The following is a 22,505-nucleotide window of genomic DNA, read 5'->3' as shown; positions in this document are numbered from 1 at the left end:
CATTGAAGACTGCAAACGTTCCATCGCAGGAGAGTCATGATAAGGAAAAAATGAAGGGGTGTCATCTCAGTGGCTACCGAGTGCCAGCCTTCGAAAACTCGCTGCTACAGGACACACAAGCAGGAGGATCCTTCTCCATGAGGTCTACAGAAGTGTTGGCATTCTCTTTCTGTTGGCCTGTGGAGTCCAGGGCAGAGAAACAGTTGGTGGTGCGCACCAGCAACACGGAGGTATCTCGTGGCAACACTGTCGAAAAGGACCATCGAGTCGGCAAAGGAGAAGACCGTTTGCCTTTGTTTCACTTCTTGGAGCCTTTCTGGTTGGCAGAGGAAGACTCAGATGTTGGGTGGCTGGAGGGACATACGAAGTCTTTGCAGGAGTATTCCTTCTGTCCTTTCTGGCCTGCCAGTTGTGTGGCAGGAGACTTCGCCCAGGGAGACAAATGTTTGGTGGCATGTTGCACAGCTGGAGGAGACATGGATGCTGTCATGACACTGGGTGACTTCGCAACAGTGGTGCTAAATTTGAGGTCACATGTCTGCTTGGCCATGTCCTTCGTGAAGCGAGATGACTGTAGGTGCCAGATGGTAGAACACAGGGTTTCCAACTGGCCAACAACTTGTGAGTGACTGCATAAGACACTTTTTCCTTCACTCGGATCTCCTGGACAGCCCACTCATTGAGATACATAGGACAATTGCAGGAGAAGGTGGCATGGTTGCCACTACAGTTGATGCAGCGGAGAGGAGGAGGCGGACAATTGTCCTCATGAGCATCCTTACCATCATAGGTGACACATTTGGTTGTGTGTTGACAGGACTGTCAACTGCGGTTGTAAAGATGACACTGGTAGCCGCACATTGGGTTCGGAATATACGGTCTGATTGTGATAACTTCATAACCTGCTTTGATTTCTGATGGAAGAACCACTCTATCAAAAGTGAGAAAGAGAGTATGTGTGGGCACAAAGGAGGTATCTACTTTTTTCAGCATCCGATAGACTGCAATGACACCCTGATAAGAGCAGCCTAGTGTAAATAACAGCAGAGGAAGAATTCAGTGTTCGATGAGTCTCGACATGATCAAAATAGCCATCTGCTTGAGAATCAGTCATCAGTTGCAAATAAATTTTTATTATCTTTACTGATTTTGGCAAATTAATTTTTCATCTTTGGAAGCCTAAAAAATTAGGAATATTATAAATCTTTAAACCATAGCTATACAATTATGTGAAGCATAAAAAGTATATAACAGAAACTTAGAATGAGATTTTCACTCTGCAGCGGAGTGTGCGCTGATATGAAACTTCCTGGCAGATTAAAACTATGTGCCAGACCGAGACTCGAACTCGGGACCTTTGCCTTTCGCCGGCAAGCGCTCTACCAACTGAGCTACCCAAGCATGACTCACGCCCCGTCCTCACAGCTTTACTTCTGCCAGTACCTCGTCTCCTACCCTCCAAACTTAACAGAAGCTCTCCTGCGAACCTTTCAGAACTAGCACTCCTGAAAGATAGGAGAGCTTCTGTTAAGTTTGGAGGATAGGAGATGAGGTACTGGCAGAAGTAAAGCTGTGAGGACGGGGCATGAGTCGTGCTCAGGTAGCTCAGTTGGTAGAGCACTTGCCCGCGAAAGGCAAAGGTCCCGAGTTCGAGCCTCAGTCGGGCACATAGTTTTAATCTGCCAGGAAGTTTCAACAGAAACTTAGTTTAACAAACAGTCAATATCTTCTTCATAGAAGATAATGCCATGGTATATTCAGAAATTTACATATTGTATGTGTTTGTTCTAAATGCTCTTTGACAATTTACAATAACTTAATAACATCTATGTATCTGTCATGCTAGCAGCAAGAAACATATATAAAAGCACACACACAAAATACAACCAAGGCATATAAAGATGTTATATATAACATATTTGAAAAAACAAGACACACAATTCTAATATATGAAACGGGTGGGCTGATTTTCACATTTTATAAGAGATGATAAGCAATCAAAATAGTATCTGTTTTTCAATGCAAGTTGGACCTTCAACAAATCTTTTGAATTTAAGTAGGATATTTACATATTTCAAATTCTTCTAAAAGATTCATTGTGTAGATCTTGTCAGTTACATGTACAATTTCGATATTAAGCAAGCATGGGGAAGGAAGAGTGTGTGTCTCTGTTTTTGGGTGTTCTGCAAAAGTTGACATATACAAATTCTTGCCATTTTTGTTGAGCAAGTGCTCACAAAAGTGGATCCTTCACCACCAAGTTACTCTTTATACACAATGAGAAACCTACAACTGACGAATTTTTCACATCTGGAGTATATAAAATACAATATAAAATATTGGTTATATAAAACACTATGTAATAAATGTCCAAGATTTTATATAGGAGAGACAGGGAGAACTTGCTCAACAAAGATAGCAAGAATTCATATACATCAACTTTCCCAGAACATCTCAAAACAGAGGAACACACCCTCCCTCCCCCATCCTTGTTCAATATGAAAATTTTACATATTACTGACACAGGCTACAAAATGAACCTTTTAGAGGAATCTGAAATATATAAACGTTCTCACCTAACTTCAAAAGATTTGTTGAACAACACTATTTTCATTGCATAACATCTCTTATAAAATGTGAAAATTAGCCCATTCATTTCATATATTAGAACGGTGTGTCATGTTTTTTCAAATGTAATATATAACTTCTTTATATGCCTTGGTTATATTTTGTGTGTTTGCTTTTATATATGTTCCTTGCTGTTAGCACAACATATACATAGATGAGATTCAGCTATTGTAAATTGTCAAACAGCATTAAAAATAATCACATGCAATAGGTAAATTTTGGGAACATACCATGGCATTATCCATCTATGAAGAAGATATCAACTGTCTGCTAAACTAAGTTTCTGTTATATACTTTTTATACTTCACATAAGGGTACAGCCAAGGCCTAAAGATTTATAATATATCTAATTTCATAGGCTTCCGAAGATGACAAATTAATTTGTCAAAACTGGTAAAGGTAATAAAAATTTATTTGCTGAAAATTACAGCCATAACTAAAATAACTAATCAACTTTATACTTACCCATGAACAATTCTACATTTGAGGGACAGACACAAACAAACATCAGGCATATGGCCCTGGGGGAGAGGTTACTGCACTAATTTTTCCAGGGCTTGCCTGGAGAGGGCTTTCCTAACATCGCTAAGTCTACAGCCCCTTGGTTTCTTGACATTTTTCCCAGCAGACAGAATATTCTATCATTTTTTGGGCATTCATACGGGATATTTTTAATTCATGTTTCAATATTTCAGCTGATTATCTTTCAGCTTTTTTCAAGATGAGTCACTTACAAGTTTTTAAATCACTTTACACATTATGTAGTAAACACACACGTATCAGGTATTTGTATGACGCATGTGCATATACTCCACAGTGTGTGAAGTGATTTAAAAATCTACAAGAGACTCGCCACGAGAATGGCTGAAGGGTTGTCGGCCGACATATCGGAACGTAACTTAAAAATATCCTGGATGTACATGAAAAATGTCCTCCTTCTCATACATCACTAGCATTTGAGGCAAATGTTTTTGTTCACATGCAAACTCTTTACAGCTATACACCACCATTCTCATCTCAGCATTCCTTGTGCATTATCCCATCAGCCTAGTTCAAAAGCAGATTTCTCAGGCCACCACATCCAATCCTAGTGATGCCGATGCCTCCAACCAACAACTTAGCAACACACCTGTCATCATACAGTGCTAGTATTATCCTGGCTTGAACTTGTTAATCAGTTACCAAAGTCATACTCTAAATTATGACCCACTTTGTCTGATTTTGCCCACCACACCTAGAATAGCCCCCTCCCCATCTCTGCAATATCCTAGTTAGATCCTTTGCTCCTCCTGCACCCATTTCCTGAGGCTATGGCTCCTCCCCGTATGCCCATTCCCACTGTAAGACTTGCCCAATGCACCCTCCTGCGACTACCTACACCAGCCCATGGCTGGTAGAACATACACTGTCAAAGGGAGTGCCACCTGGGAAACTAAACATATTGTGTGCCAGCTGTTGTGGAAACACTGTTTGGCCTTCTACATTGATACATTGATATGATGACCTCCATTTCATCTGTAAGGATGAATGGGCATAGACAAATGATGTATACTGTTAACGTACAATACCCTGTTGCAGAGCAAACTCTACAACAAGACAGTCATGACATCAGAGCCTGCTTCACAACACATACCATCTGGATTCTCCTAACCAACAGAAGCTTCTCAGACCCACACAGGTGGGAACTGGCTTTACAATACGTGCTTGGTTCTCACTGTACACTTGGCCTAAATTTATCTTAATTTCCGTTGTCTTACCATTTCTTTTCAGCAACTATTCCTTGTCTTTGTACCCCTGTATTTTTTGTTGTTTCAGGGTGTGTATGAGGACAAGAAAAAAAATCCAAAATACACTTCTTCCTGGGTGAGAGTATGCTATCCACTGCAGTTGTATAACTTCTCAATCCTTTGAGTGGTAAAAATTTTATACGTTGACGTAGAACTTTTTGGCGCTTTAGGAAACAAAACCCAACAAAAAACAACGTGTTTTGGGAAGCTCTTTGTTGCATGGTAACATGTACATTGCATATTTTTGTATTCTGAAAGTAGAAATATAAATTCCACCACATACAGCACAGTAGCTTCCGAAGCACTGAATTTGAGATTGCAATCTCGTCAGCCAATGACAGCACATATTCAGAGCATAGGATACATGATGTAGTCAGCCAACAGCAACATCACTGTTAAGTAGCGCAAACACACAGTACAAAAAGTTAATGATTTAAATTAATATACATGCACTAAAGCTAAGTTTTCACTTATAATATTGGGCATCAAAAATTTGTTGCTGTTTTTCCCCCCACCAAGGGTGGGATTAAGCAAGACCCTAAGAGCACACCTTAAACTGCAACAACTGAATATTTCTTACGTGCACGATTATAAATTTCACTGCTATGTGCAGAACTTTTTGTGGGTTACCTGGCTGAATACAAGTTCCATGGAGCACTTCGGGTTTTCCATAGAAACGTCTATTATGTGTGAAACTGCTCAAGAACTCTCCTCACACTTTTTTTAAGGATAGTGGTACTCTTTCCCATTGTTATTGTATAATTTGTTATCTACGTAAGGCCTAAAATAAATATGAAAACCTAAAATTGAAGGTTGGTCCTTTTTAGCATGTATTACCCTTCAAGATACATAAAAAAAAAGTGCCAGCAAAATTTTAAATAAGGGCATAAATTGCTTCTCTTCTGGGCCTGAAGTTTTTCTGAGTGGGTCGTACTCAAAGTGTTATGTTTTGCATGAAAGTCAAACACTTCTTGATTTGAGACATTCATTGTACATTCTCACACATAGCACAATTCATCTTGAGTAAAAGGAAATTTACTTTGATGGTAACACTTCTCATAACACGATTTGCAATATTTTCCCAAGAACTGCTAGAAGTGTAAACAGATGTGACGTCATGTGCATCAAAAGCAATTTGTTGTTACAAAGAATTGCTTAGTATTTATCCTATAGCCTTTGACACATTATGCTGTTGGCTTGTATGCATAATATGTTTTGTTGTTGTAAATGGTGCATTTTCTTTGCAACTTAAGTTTTATTTAGGTGTTATTCTCTAGTTTATGTGTTGTTCCTGCAGTATTACTGTGCAGTAGCAGGCTGAAGTAAAATTCTTTGTTAGACTATCAGTTCATACCAGTCAACATTACATTAATTTAACCGAAAACTGAAATGACAAAAAATTCCCAGAATTCTAAAAATTATTGAGTTTCTCCCTGTTTTTTTTTTCATAAGAAAAAATTTCTGGGCTTTTCCCGGATTTCCTGTTTGTTCCGGGCCATATATAACCTGCGCTTATTTTCAACTTTCCATTTTTTCCCCAGCCTTGACACCTGTCTACTTAGTTTTCCAATGATCTTGTGTGTTTTCGGCAATCTCTGTCTTGCTTATACCCACTATTCCACCTTTAAGCTCCCAGATTTTCAAATCCAGTCCACTGCAGTTATCATAAGTAAGACTTTCTTCCTCATCCCATCCAGTAAGTCTTCCCCAACGTGGTGGTGGTGGTTAGTGTTTAACGTCCCGTCGACAACGAGGTCATTAGAGACGGAGCGCAAGCTCGGGTTAGGGAAGGATTGGGAAGGAAATCGGCCGTGCCCTTTCAAAGGAACCATCCCAGCATTTGCCTGAAACGATGTAGGGAAATCACGGAAAACCTAAATCAGGATGGTTGGAGACGGGATTGAACCGTCGTTTTCCCGAATGCGATTCCCCAACCTGGTGTTCTGGGTGATATGGGTAACTTATGTGTAACTCTTCCTACTTCCTAAACCTACCCATTACTTTTTCTCCACTCCTTTTCCTTTCCATCCAATCCCTCTGCTAGAAGCAGCCAGTGGCTCTGAATGCTTGTGTATTTCCATATCTTTTATACGTTTTCTCCTGCCGTTGCTTCTTGAATAGCTTGTTCCATCTATCCATATTACCGCGTACGTTATAGTTGCAAACACTGGTTCTTTTCGTGGATAAATTATTTGTCGTAGACACGTGGAGGGACAGAGGTCCGTGTTTCCAGTTTGGATGATGTAAGGTGGTAGCAGTCTGCAAAAAACTTAGTGACATATAATTTCAAGACTTTGTTTTGGTTGATGACAATACTGCACCAAATCAGATACCAGACGTAAACTACTACACATTATGATGCAGTATACAACAGCGTTACTGATGAAGCATGGGAAATGCAAATAAGTGTCTCTTCCTGTATGCAATTAGTCTGATTTGCAGTCAGGTCTGAGCACAAGACAGTGAGTCACTGTATGACATTTTCTGCAGATTTAACCACAAGGAAAAATGTGTGCTTAAACACCGTGGCTGACTAAAGCAATAGACACGACATTACTTTACTTAAAAATGTACAATTTTCATCCTACCAAGAAAAAGACAATGTGTATTTTACTGCAAGAATTAATTAAATTATAATTATAATACTGCATTTATTTCTTTTTACATAATCTGGAATCCCTTTATTTAGATAAAATTTATGTTACTTCTCACAAAAGCAGCTGTCACGGTGCGAAAATGGCTTGTTTCTTACGCTACGCTCTGGCCAACTAATTGCTCCATTGATTTTTAAATGAACACACAACAGCAGCTCATAAAATGCAGGCTTTCATGGCACAAAAATATGTTCTGGACAATTCATAAAACAAATATCATCAAGGACACACACCATCAAGGTCTTAGGGTCCATACAAAAATTTTATGAGACAACTGTAGATAAAATTGGGAGAGCAACAGAACTCCAACTACAATAAGAATATAAAAAGGCCCAAAAAATCAATTTTTTAAAATATAATGTAAACTTAGAGACAAAAAAATCAACTCATCCAACTGCAGGAGGGGAACACACATATAAAAGGCATTCAATTTTGCAAGCTTTTGTCTGGTATCTTCTGGCAGAAAGGTTGGAGGGGAAGGAAGAGGGAGGAAGGAAAAGGATTGCTGAAGTATAGAAAAAGGGGTAGAGTTCACAGAAGTCGTCCAGAACACCTGGCCACTTACCGGACAGGATGAGAAGGGAAGACTGATTGTTGAGAATTGCACCGTAGGACGTTTGAAAACCTGAGACCTTAAAGGTGGAAGACAGGGTAATACGCAAGAGGGAGAATACAGACAGAGCATCATACATGAATTAAAGATCGAAACGCACAGTGCATTGCATGTGACAGAGTTTGGGGGAAGGGGGGGGGGGGGGGGGGGGGGGGGGGAGAGATAGACATGTCAGAAAATGAAAAATGTAGAAAACTAAAAGGGAATGAAAAAAGGAATAGTTACTGTCAAGTAATGCTGAGAGCAAAGAAACATAAATTAAGGTCAGGTGAGTGGCGACAATCAAGGACATCTTGTAGTGCCAATTTCCACCTATGGAGTTCTGAGAAACTGGTGTCTGGGACAAAAATCCAGATGGTACATGTGGTGAAACAGGCACCAAGATCAGGACTGTTATTATTGTAGAGCAGACTCTGCAACAGCAGACAAGGGATCTACCACTGTGGTATTTCATCAACGGGTGTATGAAAGTGAAGCCCTTCACCAGTTGTCTCACACCTCAACGTATACCATCTTCCATCGAGATCCCACCCCTGTGGTGAAACTGACCTTCTGTCCCGCGTCACAAGGACTAACATGTCAATCCATAGAACTTCTTACCCCAACCAAATGACACACCCCCACCTTTCACCGTCTTCCTAAGATACACAAACCCAGCCGCCCTGGCTGTACCATAATTGCTGGCTTCAAAGCACCCATGCAACGTATAACTGCCTTAGCTAATCAACACCTGCAACCCATAGTACAAAAACGTTCCTCCTATATTAAGGTTAAAAGCCATTTCCTAGATCATCTGAAATCTGTGCCCGCCCAATTCCCACCACACCCCTTGCTTGTCACCACTGATGCTACATCTCTCTATACCAATATCCCCCAAGTACATGGTCTGTCTGCTCCTTAACATTCCTCAACCAGCACATGTCTGATTCCAAACCTGTGACATCCTTCCTGCTCACCTTAATCAACTTTACACACACATCAAAAAAAGTTTTGCATCACCTTGGTTCGAGAGTTCTGGAATCCGTACAGAAAATTGTAATAGAGATCAACACAAACATCATTTCTGCCCTTTCTATTGCTCATGAAAACCACACACTGTACGTTGTATCACCATACAGCGAGACCTTCAGAGGTGGTGGTCCAGATTGCTGTACACATCGGTACCTCTAATACCCAGTAGTATGTCCCGTTGCTTTGATGGATGCCTGTATCCGTCGTGGCATACTATCCACAAGTTTATCAAGGCACTGTTGGTCCAGATTGTTCCACTCCTCAACGGCGATTCAGCAGATCCCTCAGAGTGGTTGGTGGGTCATATTGTCCATAAACAGCCCCTTCAATCTATCCCAGGCATGTTTGATAGGGTTCATGTCTGGAGAACACACTGGCCACTCTAGTCGAGCGATGTCGTTATCCTGGAGGAAGTCATTCGTAAGATGAGCATGCGAACTGTCGTCCATGAAGATGAATTCCTTGCCAATATGCTGCCGATATGGTTGCACAATAGGTTGGAGGATGGCATTCACATATTGTACAGCCATTACGCCGCCTTCCATGACCACCAGCGGCGTACGTCGGCCCCACATAATGCCACCCCAAAACAGAAGGGAACCTCCAACTTGCTGCACTCTCTGGACAGTGTGTCTAAGGCATTCAGCCTGACTGGGTTGCCTCCAAACATGTCTCCGACGATTGACTGGTTGAAGGCATATGCGACACTCATCGGTGAAGAGTAAGTGATGCCAATCTTGAGCGGTCCATTCAGCATGTTGTTAGGTCCATCTGTACCGCACTCCATGACGTCGTGGTTGTGAAGATGGACCTCACCATGGACATCGGGAGTGAAGTTGTGCATCATGCAGCCTATTGCGCACAGTTTGAGTCGTAACACGATGTCCTGTGGCTGCACGAAAAGCATTATTCAACATGGTAGCATTGCTGTCAGGGTTCCTCCGAGCCCTTGGGCGGCCTGAGCGGGGCATGTCTTCGACAGTTCCCGTCTCTCTGTATCTCCTCAATGTCCAAACAACATCGCTTTGGTTCACTCCGAGATGCCTGGACACTTCCCTTGTTGAGTGCCCTTTTGGCACAAAGTAACAATGCGGATGCGATCAAACCGAGGTATTGACCACCCAGGCATGGTTGAACTACAGACAACACGAAATGTGTACTTTCTTCCTTGTGGAATGACTAGAACTGATCAGCTGTCGGACACCCTCCGTATAATAGGTGTTGCTCGTGCATGGTTGTTTACATCTTTGGGCAGGTTTAGTGACAGCGCTGAACAGTCAAAGGGAGTGTGTCTGTGATACAATATCCACAATCAATGTCTATTTTCAGGAGTTCTGGGAATCGGGGTGATGCAAAAGTTTTTTTGATGTGTGTACTTACCAACTACTTTACCTTCGAGGGCACACATACAAACAGATCACGGGCACAGCTATGGGAACCAGGATGGCTCCTTCCTATACCAACATTTTCATAGGTCACTTGGATCCACAAGCCTTCAGCCCTTGGTTTGGCTTAGATACATTGACAACATCTTTGCCACACGGACTCAAGGTGCGGCTGACCTGTTAAAATTCTTGCAATCTCAAAATTAAATTTCACAATTTCCTATTCTGAATCTCACACCACTTTCCTTGACACTTATCTTATCCACACCAAAGATGAGCTACACATTTCTGTTCACATCAAACATATTAACAAACAACAGTACTTACATTTGCACAGCTGGCATCGTACCAACATCAAACATTCCTTCCCATACAGCCTTGGCATTCGAGGCAAACTCACTTGTTCAGATTCACTCTTTACAGCAATACACCACCATTCTCATCTCAGCCTTCACTGGATGTAATTACCCCTCTATCCTAGTTCAAAATCAGATTTCCTCAGCCATCACAACCAATCTTTGTACTGCTGATCTCTCCAAAAAAGCAACTTCAGAGCACACCACTTGTCACTCAGTATTAGCCTGGCCTTGAATGTGTTAATCAGCTACTTTGACAAGGCTATGACTTCCTAAAATGCCCTAAAATGAGGTCCATTCTGTCCGAGATTTTGCCCACCACACCTAGAATAGCTTTTGTCTCCCTCCCACTCTCCACCATATTCTTGTCAGACCCTATGCTCCTTCTGCACCCATCTTCCCACCCTATGGCTCCTACCCCTGCAACTGTCCCCATTGCAAGACTTGCCCTATGCACCCTCCTTCAGCCACTTACACCAGCCGCGTAACTGGTAAACATGTGCTATCCAAGGGAGAGTCACCTGTGAAATGACACATGTCAGGTTTCAGCCTTTCACACTGGCATGATCACATCAAGTTACCAGTCAGGATGAATGGGCAAAGGGAGAAGGTGTATACTGGCAAAACACAATATCCTGTTGCAGCACATGCTCTACATAAGTGTCACGACCTCAGTGCATATTTCACCACATGTGCCATTTGGATTCCTCCCCCAAAGACCAGTTTCTCAGAACTCTGCAGGTGGGAACTGGCGCTACAACTTGTCCTTGGTTCACGCCATCTGCCTGGCCGTAATTTACGTTACTTTCTTGGGTCTCAACATTACTTCACAGCAGCTATTCCTTTCTTCGCTCTCTTTTAGTTTTCTACATTTTTCATTTTGTGACCAGTCTATCCCCCCCCCCCCCCCCCCCCCCCCCCCGGCTCTGCTATATACAATGCACCGAGCTTTTTTGCTCTTACTAATTAATGTATGATGTTTAGGTATTAATCTCTTGCATTAATCTCTGTCTTCCACCTTAAAGCTCTCAGTTTTTAAGTCTTGTCTGGTGCAGTCCTAAACAATCAGCATTTCCTTCTCAACCTGTCCAGTACACCTCCCCTGACCCCCGGTTCTGGACAACTTTTCCGAACTCTACCCCTTTTCCTAAACCTCATCAGTTCTTTCTCTTCAACCCCTCTTCCTTCCCCTCCAACCCTTCTTCCAGAAGAAGCAGCTACTGGTTCTAAAAGCTGCAAACTTTAATACCTTTTATATGTATGTTCTGCTGCTGCCGCTTGGTGAGTAGATTTTTTTATCTCTCCAGTTACCTTATAAAATGCTAAAAAACGTATGTACGTGTGTGTGTGTGTGTGTGTGTGTGTGTGTGTAGGAGGGAGGGAGGGAGGGATGGGGGGAGAGTGGGGAGGGAGGGAGAGAGTGGGGAAGGATGGAGAGGGAGAGGGAGATACACCACTGGAATGATACGGATGGGCCAGCCACTCTGCAACACAGTAAAATCTTCAGCCTGACACTACACAAAATTTTAAATGTTTTGCCTCACTTGCCTCATCATCAGCTAAAATAGAAGGCACAACCCCACCTATGTTTGTTTCTGCCCTCTTAGCACAATACCAAATGCAATCAGTTAAACTGTGGCATACAGTGAATTATCCACCACAGGTAACACAGACTGGAGTACGAAGCACGGGACAGAGCCTTACTTGCGGGTAGGTCAAGGTTACTTTGCCCTGCCAAAATTACTGCTAAGAGGTGCGCCCTGGCTAGATACCTTCACTGACCACCGCTTACTCTCCTTCATGACCAATCACTCCTCCTTCCACAGTTTTATGGCTCTCTGACTCCACAGTAGAATAACAGCTTGCTGGGGAGCGGCACATGTCATATTTCCTGCAGACCACCTAGGCTGCTTGATCTGCTTACCCATTTCTCGAAATTTCCAGATATTCAGCAGAATGATATGAGCTTCTCTTGCTGGTGAAAAAGGAGCAGTTCGTCCTGTACTTTTTTATAGTTTTCTCTGCTGGGAACAAATGCTTCAATACTTCTAGGATACTAAAGCAATTGAAGTAGATGAGAAACTTTTCACTTCAAAGACACTTCAACTGCTCCAGTGCCTTCCGGATTGCACATAGCTCTGCAGTGAATACAGCGAATTCAATGGGACAGAAAATCCTGAAGACATGGTTGGGGAATACTGTCAAACAGTTGAGAGACTCTCCTTGCTTTGAACCACCAGTATCACAATGTAAAGTGTTACAAAACACAGCTATAAAGGTTAAATCTGAAGCCCACCTTTCTTAAAATTTGTCAGATCTAAATTAAATCCGGACTTCTTTAGAAGTCAAGGTGCAGATCTGCTTTGTGTAAAATTTTGATATGGCCACATCCATCTCAAAGGCAATCCAGTCCTTCATGTAAATCCCATACACCCTTGATGCTAGCTCACAGTTATTAATGTCTTTTCGTTGGTGGCCAAGAAACAGTGTGGTATGCACTATCTGTGGTGTGTATATCGTGTTGTAGGCCTGTCACACCATGAGAAATTGCTGGCTGAAGCAAAGCAGTCGGTCACCAGCCTCACCACAGATGCTTGGTATGGGATTGGTTCTAGCCTAATTCCTTCACGGTGCACCATGCCCAACATTTTGAAATAGGAGGTTGTCAAAAGTGGAACGATATCTCCTGCACATATACGAAAGCAACTGAGGAGCTGCCTGGATTAAAAGATCCAGATAACGCAGCTGTTGGCCATCCGATCCAAAGTCTTCCCCTTACAGCTAGTGAGCCCAACACTATGATGACTACTCAGGCATGCATGGCATTTCCCAAGTTCTAAGAATGGAATGAAAACAGCTTGTCTCCCCAAGTCAAGAAAGTATCCTGACAAACAAACAAAGTTAAAATCAGTGAAAGGATTCCTTTAGTTTGATCTGCAATGAGCCGTAACATGCTATAATGAAGTCTATTGTGATCTGGAGCAGGTGTATTATTCATCATTGGTGGAACTGAAGCATCCGCTAGCCCCCATCAGCAGCCACTACACTGCATCGGATCCTAACTGGCAGTGTCATGAACTTTGACAAAATATTCCACTATTGTCTGGGCAATATTTTGCGAGTTGGTCTGAAGATTTACATTCCACATTACAGCCGCCACAGAACACCTCCTACCTCTTCCAAAAATCCTCCTGATGGTCTTCCATATGGTTTATAGTATTAAATCTCTTCTTGCTCTCTCAAATAATTCGGAGACATTTCACTTTCAGTACCTGAAAAACTGTGAGAGGCTCTGTAGCTGACCATCACTGGAAAACCTGTGAGGTGTGTGGGAAAAGTAATGAGTCTCGCAACAATGTGAGCGATATGGCAATGCTGCATTGTTCTACTTGTGCAGATCAGTGTGTTCAATCCTTCGAGATGTTCAGTCCAAGTTTCAGCTCCTACAGCCATCACAATTTTTGAGTGAGAGCAACATTTTGTCATCAAGCACAAGTTATTCACTGGCACAAATCATTTCTGGAAGGATAAGAACACGTTGAAGCTGAACCTCACTCAGGGAGACCTTCAACATCAAAAATTAACGAAAATGTTGAACATGTGCGTGCTCTTGTGAGATCAGACCAAAGTTTTGCACATGAAAAAGGTTTGTGTCAAAATGGTGCTGAAAACTCTCAAAATTGAGCAGAAAGACAATTGAAGAAATGTGTGGTTTGATCTTTCGGAAAGGAATTCCAATGAACACAAATGGTTCAGTCATATGATCACAGGTGATGAATCCTGGCTTTTTGAATATTATTCTGAGACAAAGCGGCAAAGTGGGGAATGGCACACTGAGACATCTCGGCTGAAAAAAGCTTGAATGAGCAAATTAAAGATCAGAACAATACTGATTTGCGTTTTGACAGTACACAAATAATTTGTTCCTCCAGAACAAACTTTCAACCAAGTGTTTTACAATGATGTTCTCGAAATGCTCTAGAAAAGGGTGAATCGAGTGAGACCGGACATCGCAGACAAGTGGATGCTCCATCTTAACAATGCCCAAAGTCTCACAGCCACTACCATCATGGGCTCTTTGATCTAAAAAGGCACTCTTGTTGTTTCACAGCCTCCTATTCACCTGATCAGAGTCCTTGTGACTTTTTTCCTTTCCCAAAACTGAAAAATGTCTTAAAAGGACATCATTTTGGGGCTCTGAAGAACATGTGACCAACATGTTAGAGACCCTACCAGTTGAAGATGTTCAGCACTGCTACCAAGACTAGGAATGACCTACTTTGAAGACGACTATACTGTTGTCTGAAAAAAATAAAAACTTCAGCAGATAAAAAATCAGGCTTACTACTTTTCTCACACTCTTCATACACAGAGCCACCCTTATCCTGGTTGTGGAGTGGTATCTGTCACTCCATCAAGGGACAGGCTGCCTCTGTAACTGGCCTGAGGGCTCTGGAATATGAGCTTCAGCTGTATGGTAGATCATTTGGATAATATGATCCTCCCATTCCTATATGTTTTCAAAGTGTTTGAACACAGCAAGTTGGCTGTGTTGTGTTAACTTTGCCTAACTGGGCACATATTCTGGCAGTTTTCTTTTGGCACCGCTCAGTTTGGCAGAACAAACCCAAATCTGTAAGTGATCAGTTGACTTAAAGTCATTAATCACTTCCCATTGAGCGGTGTGTGTGAGGACTGAAGAGAACACCAAGAGATCAACAGCTATGGATGTGCCTACTGCAATGCTGAAGTGTGTGCTCTGCTCCTTGCTCAACACATGTGTGTGATGGCAGGAGACTTTTCATAGCCCTATGCCTGGGGCAGCTGGTTGAAAGCCCCAAAGCACACTGTGCATGTTAAAATCTCCACACACACACACACACACACACACACACACACACACACATACAGCAATTGTCCATAGACTTGTGGTGATGGATGATGCGAGGGATCGTATGCATTGATTTCAAAAACAGCCAGTCCTCCCCTAGCTCTGCCTCCACTAAGATCATCCTTTTTGAGCATGTAGCTCAGGGGCCTCAGATCTATATTACTTGGTGACTCAAATGTTGCACAGTGCACAGTCACCGGTGCATGCTGCTCATCTAACAGTTTCGAGGGGCAACACAAATTTGATTTTCAGTATTTCGTATGATTATTGACTGAAGTTAAAAATTTAAAATGCTGACATAATATACAAATTAAGACATATAATTTTATGTTTACAGTTTAACACAATACATCATGGATTAAAGTTAAGTTACAAACTGTGCCTATGTCTTGTGGAAGCATAACTCATAACGCACACATTACCCAGATTATATTCATCCAGTATTTGAGAATGAGAGCACTTAATGACTTCCAACAAAACTTACAGATAATTTCAAACCTTTTCTGAAACATTATTGTTCGTCTCTACGTGAATAACCCAAAACTAATAAAGCCAATGTCATTACAGTTTTCATCTAAATCATAAATGTTTTACATGTTTAACGTCAAAAATTTACTGCACTTATTCATTTGTAAAGTAACAAATGTTAGAAACTGTTTTATACGAGGGAGTTCAATTGTTTAAAGAACTGGGATTGGGAGTGGGATGTTACCCGTAATTTAAAATGTGCCCCAAACAACATATAGACATTGGTCTTCCCTGAGCTGAGTCATGTATCCTGAACTCATTCATGTTGCACTGCAGTATGCAAGGCATGAAGCGATGACTTATAATGTCTTTCCCCACTATTTCTCCATGATGGGAAGTTACAGCAGTAGGAGGCTTGCTTGAGAGACTAGATGGTCTCCTCAGGCAGACAGTGACATCCATATCATCAGTCACTGTCCGACCCATCAGACAAGATCAAGGTCGCAAGGTCTGATGGTTTTGGAACTGATCTTTTTGGCTTGTTACTTTTCCATTACCATCTTGGCTTTTGGGGACAGTCGTAAGGCTGTTTTAAAAGCAACATCTTTCCATTTCATTTTCTGTCTGTCAAGAGGGTGTATTATTTTTCTCGACAGCACCTTATGCTACCAGCACTGCTTCAGATGTAGGTAAACTTGGTTGTGTAACCAGTGGCACAAGTTTGCTGCTATCTTTAAAGCTGTAGGTTGTTGCGCTTCATTCACCTATCAATGTCTGGGTGCCTTTTTTTGGTAAAGACTGAGATGTATAGGTGGCTGTACAGCTTTAAATGCCTCCATCACCTAAGAGAATGAGATGCATTATGTATGTCCTGCAGTTCCTTCTCTGCTTGGAATACTAAACAGCCTTTGCTGCAAACAGGGTTGTTTTGGGGGCAATTAGCCTTTGACTACCAATTTTTTCTTGAGGCGAAAGATATCAATGTAAGTAATTGCTGTAGTTTAAAAGGAAAATGTCTTTTCAGTTGCTGAGCACAAAAAGGTGTTTTTCTTTTAAACTACTACAAATTGCATACAGCTTCTGTAAAATGGCCACTAAAAGAAACTTATTAATGTTAAGTATTTCAATTAATGTCAAAGTCAGAAGTAACAATATCAAAAAGTTGTTTCCTGCTGTTTCATTTTTCAACGTGGGTATGGATGGGACGTATGCGGTTATTCATAGGTAACACCACGGTTCACATCTCTCCAATTTGTAAGTCACATTACAGGAGTTCAATATGGGCACATCAGTAAGAGCATGCAATTCCCTGACACAAATTTTGTGGGAAGGCGCAACAACAGCCCGCTTTGCAACTATGTTAATTGAGTTGCCTACCTGCAGGCTCAAACTAATTCAATGCAACAATACAGAGTAGAAGGTTAAGATGAAACTTGAAGACACCATAACCTACAAGTGCGGGCTGTAATTATAAGAGTTCTGTAAACTATTAGCTGGCTTCCCTTCACCAATGGGACATTGATACATGGCAGTAACATGCAGCAAATTCTCACCACTTCTCTGATAGCCTGTCATGGGAAGTATTTGTCCCAATGGTAGTGAAAGCATTAATACATGTGGGTGATGCAGTACAATGAGAGTCTGATTATTGCAGCTGAAGTCCCTCTTCTGCACGAAGCCTCAGTTTTGCAAACCATGATGGTTTGACAGAAGTGTAACATTTTTAGCAGTATATAGGGTCAGGTATGGAGGATCTAACTTTAAGGCATATAAAGTCTGCTGCAATGTACTTGGATAACTATGGTAGTGGAAAGCTAGAATAAAACCTCATGTCTCCTTGAATTCACAACTTACTCTTTTCATGAAATTCTTTACTTCTGTGGTGCCTTCACTTTCCCATTCCTGTTGAAGCAGTTTGGAATCTACATTCATGATATCATGACAGGTTACAGCTTCTTTGCAGCAGTTTAATTATGTGTGCAGCTCACCATTGATGCCATACTCTCCAATTGATCTAGCATTTAACAGCTTGTTTACTTGGATAGCTTTCACTGTCTCAACTAGGAGTGTACCCCTACGCAGTCTCTTGATAGATTTAAGTTGCCCTGAAAGTCTCTCTAGTGCTTTATGTATGTCAAAAAGCAATACTTTCTCAAATGCAACTTTCATATATTTATTAATGACGAAAGTGTTATTCAACAAGGGATGTGATCAATTACTGGTGGGGACTGATGACCTTCGCTGTTTAGTCCCCCTTAAACATACCAACAACCAAAGAATTACTGGTGGTAATGGAAATCCCAAGTGGACTAGCTACATGAGGTCTCTTTGAGGTTTGGACCAATGGGCCACAAAAACCTCTGGGAGTGATAGACAAAATATTGGCTTCATGGACATCCCACGAAAAGCTAAGAAAATAACGGTGCATCAAGACACAGCCCCAGTTACCTGGGTAAGCTTTATACAACAGTGGTGTGGCAGGTGCCTGCTCGCGAGTATTCCACCTCAACAGCCGTCCATCTTATCGGCATCCAGAAAACCTTGACATTGACATCCTCTTTTAATTTTTACTTGGAGGTCTGCACCATCCTCATGACCCAGGTAGTTACACAAAGATCCCTGCACCCTGTGGCATACAACATTCTACTGTCATGCCACACAGTGGCCAAACCCATACACAGCCAATGAGGTGCTCACTGTTTGGAATTACCCAGGAGGCATGTGTGGTGTATCAGATGTCACTGATTCATGACTATTACCTCTATTTAATCTATGTAGGACAAGCTCTTGAGATCTGCAACTGATACAAATGGAACACATTTGAGCATGCGTCATAAAAAGTGATGCTACTAACCTACTAAATATTCCTCCTCCTCCTTCAGTAGCACTACACCCCTTAGTGAGTCTTTGCTTCTTCAACGATCTTCCTCCACATTTCTCAGTTCTTTGCTGCTTTTTTTGATCCCTGGACTCCCATACTGGTGAGATCCACTATTACATCATCAATCCATCCTCTTCTAGGTCTCCCTTTTTGCCTAGCTGAATGTATCACACCTTCCGTTATTTTCTTTGGAATTCTATCCTAGCCATTGTATTTGCTGGGATTTCACAAATTTTACTATGTCCCTATCTTCTATTTACACTTTTAATTCAGCATTGTAACGTATTCTCCATCCTTCTTCCTCCCTTTTTGGACCATATATTTTGCATAGTATTTTCCGCTCACGATTCTTAGTGCACTTATGTCATGGTCCGTCAATGTCCATACCTCTGACCTGTATGTGATAACTAGGTTGACTAGGGAGTTATGTATCAGCATTTTGTTTTTCTTGTAACAAGACTATTTCTGAAAAGTTGCATATTTGCATTTCCTGTTTGTATTCTTTCCCTTATAACCTTTCCAATACTGTTATCATTTGTTACTAGGGCTCCCAAGCAGTTACAAGAGGACACTCCTTTAAAGCATTTCCCATTGCTGCTTAGGTCTTTAGGGATTCTTCTGGCCTCAGATTGTGACATTATCATATACAGGGTGTTTATAAATGAATATTAGGTTTTTACCCTTTATAATATTTATTATATTAAACTTACAGTTATAAATGATATGTCAATGAAACAGCAACTCAGTTTTACCAAGAACCTTATAAATGTTCAGTGTGAGCACCGTTTGTCACACAGCACACATCAAGTCTATAGCCGAGTTCTTCCCAAACGTCGATAACTGTGCGTTCAGCGATTATAGCAACAGCTGTTTCTTAATTCAGGGAGGTCTGCTGGTAGCGGAGGCATGTACACATGATCCTTGATGAAGCCCCAAAGGAAAAAATCGCATGGCGTTTGGTCAGGTGAACATGGAGGCCATGCAAAGCAAGCCCTGTCATTGGGCCCCTTGTGGCCTATCCAGGGCTCGGGTACAGAGAAGTTCAACCAATCACATACTTCGCTATGCCAGAGAGGTGGCGTACCATCTTGCTGAAAATGAAGTTCTCTGGCTCATCTTCGTCCAACTGAGGCAAGAGCCATTGCTCTAGTGTATCAAGGTAAGAAGTGCCAGTTACAGTAGGTTCACCAAAAAAGAAAGGCCCATAAACTTCGCACCAGAATACGGCACAAAAAACAGTCACTTTAGGCGAATCGCGTGGTATGTGTACCACCTTGTTGGCACGTAATCCATGGTCTGCCAGCTTTAGAGCCTGTAATAACTGTAAACGGTAAGGACATAGTTCTATGCGTTTTCTTAAAACTTCCCAAATAGTCGACACAGGAACTTTTAGTTCACGACTAGCCTTCCCAACTGATTTCTTTGGGCTATGAGTGAACGACTCTCTCACTCGCTCAACAGTCTCTTCACTAACTCTTGGTCGTCCTGTGCTCTTCCCTTTACAAAGGCAGCAGGTATCTTCAAATTGATGATACCATCTATGAATGTTATAATCACTTGGAGGATTACAAGTGAACTTCAGCTGGAATGCACGTTGCAAAGTAACTACAGATTTGGTCTTTGCAAACTGCAAAACACAAAACGTTTTGTGTTCACTAGTCACCATCTTCGCTACTACCGCCGTTTAGTGGATTGTGGCGGAAACACTGCATGCTGCACATGCACACTGGTGCCAAACACAACTGTTTGAGTTGCTCTTTTGTTTGACGTATTATTTATAACTGTAAGTTTAATGTAATAAATATTAGAAAGCACTAAAACCCCAATATTCATTTATAAACATCCTGTATTGTGTTTTGCTTTCATTTACTGTGAAGCCAATTTTTAAGGTTTCTGTTTCCATTGCCCGGTATGTTCTTGGAGTGTATTGATATTTCTTCCTACTCTATCAATGTCATCAGTGTATGCACATATCTGGCTAATTTTCAAAAATATGGTGCCTCTTTCATTGATTTTATTTACTACACTATGTAGAACTATATTGAATAGGATAGTGGAGAGACAATCACTTTGCTTCACACTTTTATTAAAGTCAAAGCTTTCACTTGTTCTGCTAAGGGCCTATACTTTTTCTCTTGTTTCTGTCATTGTCATTCTGATTAGTCTTATTAGTTTAGCACATATACCAACTTCTTCCAGTACTCTGTGTAGTCCTTGCCAGTTTACGCTGTCAAAGGCTTGTTTGAAGTCAATGAATAGGAAATGCAGATCTATATCATATTCATAGAACTTTTCCATCATAAATATCTGATCAGTTGTACCTCTGTCTGATCAAAAGCCTCACTGATTTTTCCCTAGTATGTCTTCAGACTTACTAAATACTGGAAGAATGAAATTCTCACAATTATCCATCTGAAGATGATTGTATGAACTATCAAAATGTGTAATGGTGTAAATAAAACACACGAATGACACAAAAATCTGTTTCATTTAATTCTGGAGGTGGGGGGAAGGGGGGAGGAGAGAGAGAGGGGGGGAGGGGGAAGAGAGAGGGGGGAGAGGGAGAGGGGGGGAGAGGGAGAGAGGGGGGAGAGGGAGGGGGGGAGAGGGAGAGGTGGAGGGGGATAGAGGGGGGAGGGGGAGGAGATGGATAGAGGGGGAGAGGGGGAGGGGGGAGGGGGAGGAGATGGATAGAGGGGGAGAGGGGGAGGGGGAGGAGGAGAGAGGGGGAGGAGATAGAGAGAGGGGGAGGAGGAGAGAGGGGGGAGGGAGGGAGAGGGGGAGTGAGTGGGGAGGAGAAGGATTAGTACGAACATAGTACAAATAAATGGGAATAAGTGAGAAGTGAGAATGCAAAATAAGTCACAAACAAAGGGCAAATCAGAACATGTAGGAAAACATGAGACAATGTGCCAAAGTAGTAATAATGTAATTTTTTCAAATGACTTATCACTTCAGGCAGCAGGGCCTTCATGAAAAATTCTCGTGTGTGTGTGTGTGTGTGTGTGTGTGTGTGTGTGTGTGTGTGTGTGTGCGCGCCGATGGTTGCCCATTTCACCCTTCGGTTCCCGCCCCAACAACAACTGCTGTGGCCATGAAGAAACTCTACGGTACTTTTGTCATATATCCATCAGAATTTCAAAAACAATACTAACCATTTCTACAGAGTACTACACACTGTGTGAAAATTCACTAATTTGTACATTTGACACACACCAAATTTCACTGAGACAACTCACCTGTCTTCAAAATAAACTATGGCTGTGCCTGCGTGTGAATTTAAAGAATACGCACGAACTCTACCAAACCTTTCCAATACTCCCACTAGTATTTCCTTTGTTACTCTCAATGGTAGTTCTGAAAAACAGAAACACATTCAGATATTAAAGTATTATGATGTTCGCAAATTAACAAAGATGGGAGTTAAAGTCTGTGTTGGCTGCAGTGTCAACAACATCCCTAAGTCACAAGGTTGTTAATGAATCAGTTTCTCACAGCCAATGGGATGATGTTTTAAGTAAACAATTACAGGTAAGAAAATAAATTATGTATTTCAAGTACTAAAATGTATATAATCTGAAATTCTTTACAGGTTATTCGAGGATTATGTAAATTTTCACTGGCACTGTTTTGGCATTCTTTTATATCTGACTTGGAATGCGAATTATTGTCATTTAGTTTAGGTTTTGGAATTTTTTACACTGCCTGGCTGTCTCGGCTCCCATTTGACAATGACCCAAATAGTTTCAATTTCACTAACTGCATTATTTATTTCTGTCAGGACGTGCGCACTTCTGGATATTTTAATGACTTACCTTAAAATCCTACAGT

At 41.6% G+C, this 22,505-nt stretch overlaps 1 protein-coding gene across 5 annotated transcripts in view; it reads right to left on the bottom strand.

The window, feature by feature from the left end:
* Nucleotides 1–22,505, bottom strand: part of LOC126483934 (speckle targeted PIP5K1A-regulated poly(A) polymerase-like) — a 162,276-nt gene that overhangs the window by 131,896 nt on the left and 7,875 nt on the right. For 4 of the 5 annotated variants that reach the window (XM_050107214.1, XM_050107217.1, XM_050107213.1 and 1 more), the window contains exon 3: nucleotides 21,914–22,031. The exons of the other annotated variant lie outside the window; for it this stretch is intronic. In XM_050107214.1, the coding sequence (XP_049963171.1) occupies nucleotides 21,914–22,031 (118 nt within the window). The remainder of the gene's footprint in view (nucleotides 1–21,913; nucleotides 22,032–22,505) is intronic. 5 annotated transcript variants of the gene reach the window in all.

This window comes from Schistocerca serialis, chromosome 6 (genome assembly GCF_023864345.2).
Source record: "Schistocerca serialis cubense isolate TAMUIC-IGC-003099 chromosome 6, iqSchSeri2.2, whole genome shotgun sequence".
In the NCBI taxonomy this organism is placed as follows: domain Eukaryota; kingdom Metazoa; phylum Arthropoda; class Insecta; order Orthoptera; family Acrididae; genus Schistocerca; species Schistocerca serialis.
The sequence above is the reverse complement of the archived record's forward strand: the minus strand, read 5'-3'. Positions and strand labels throughout refer to the sequence as shown.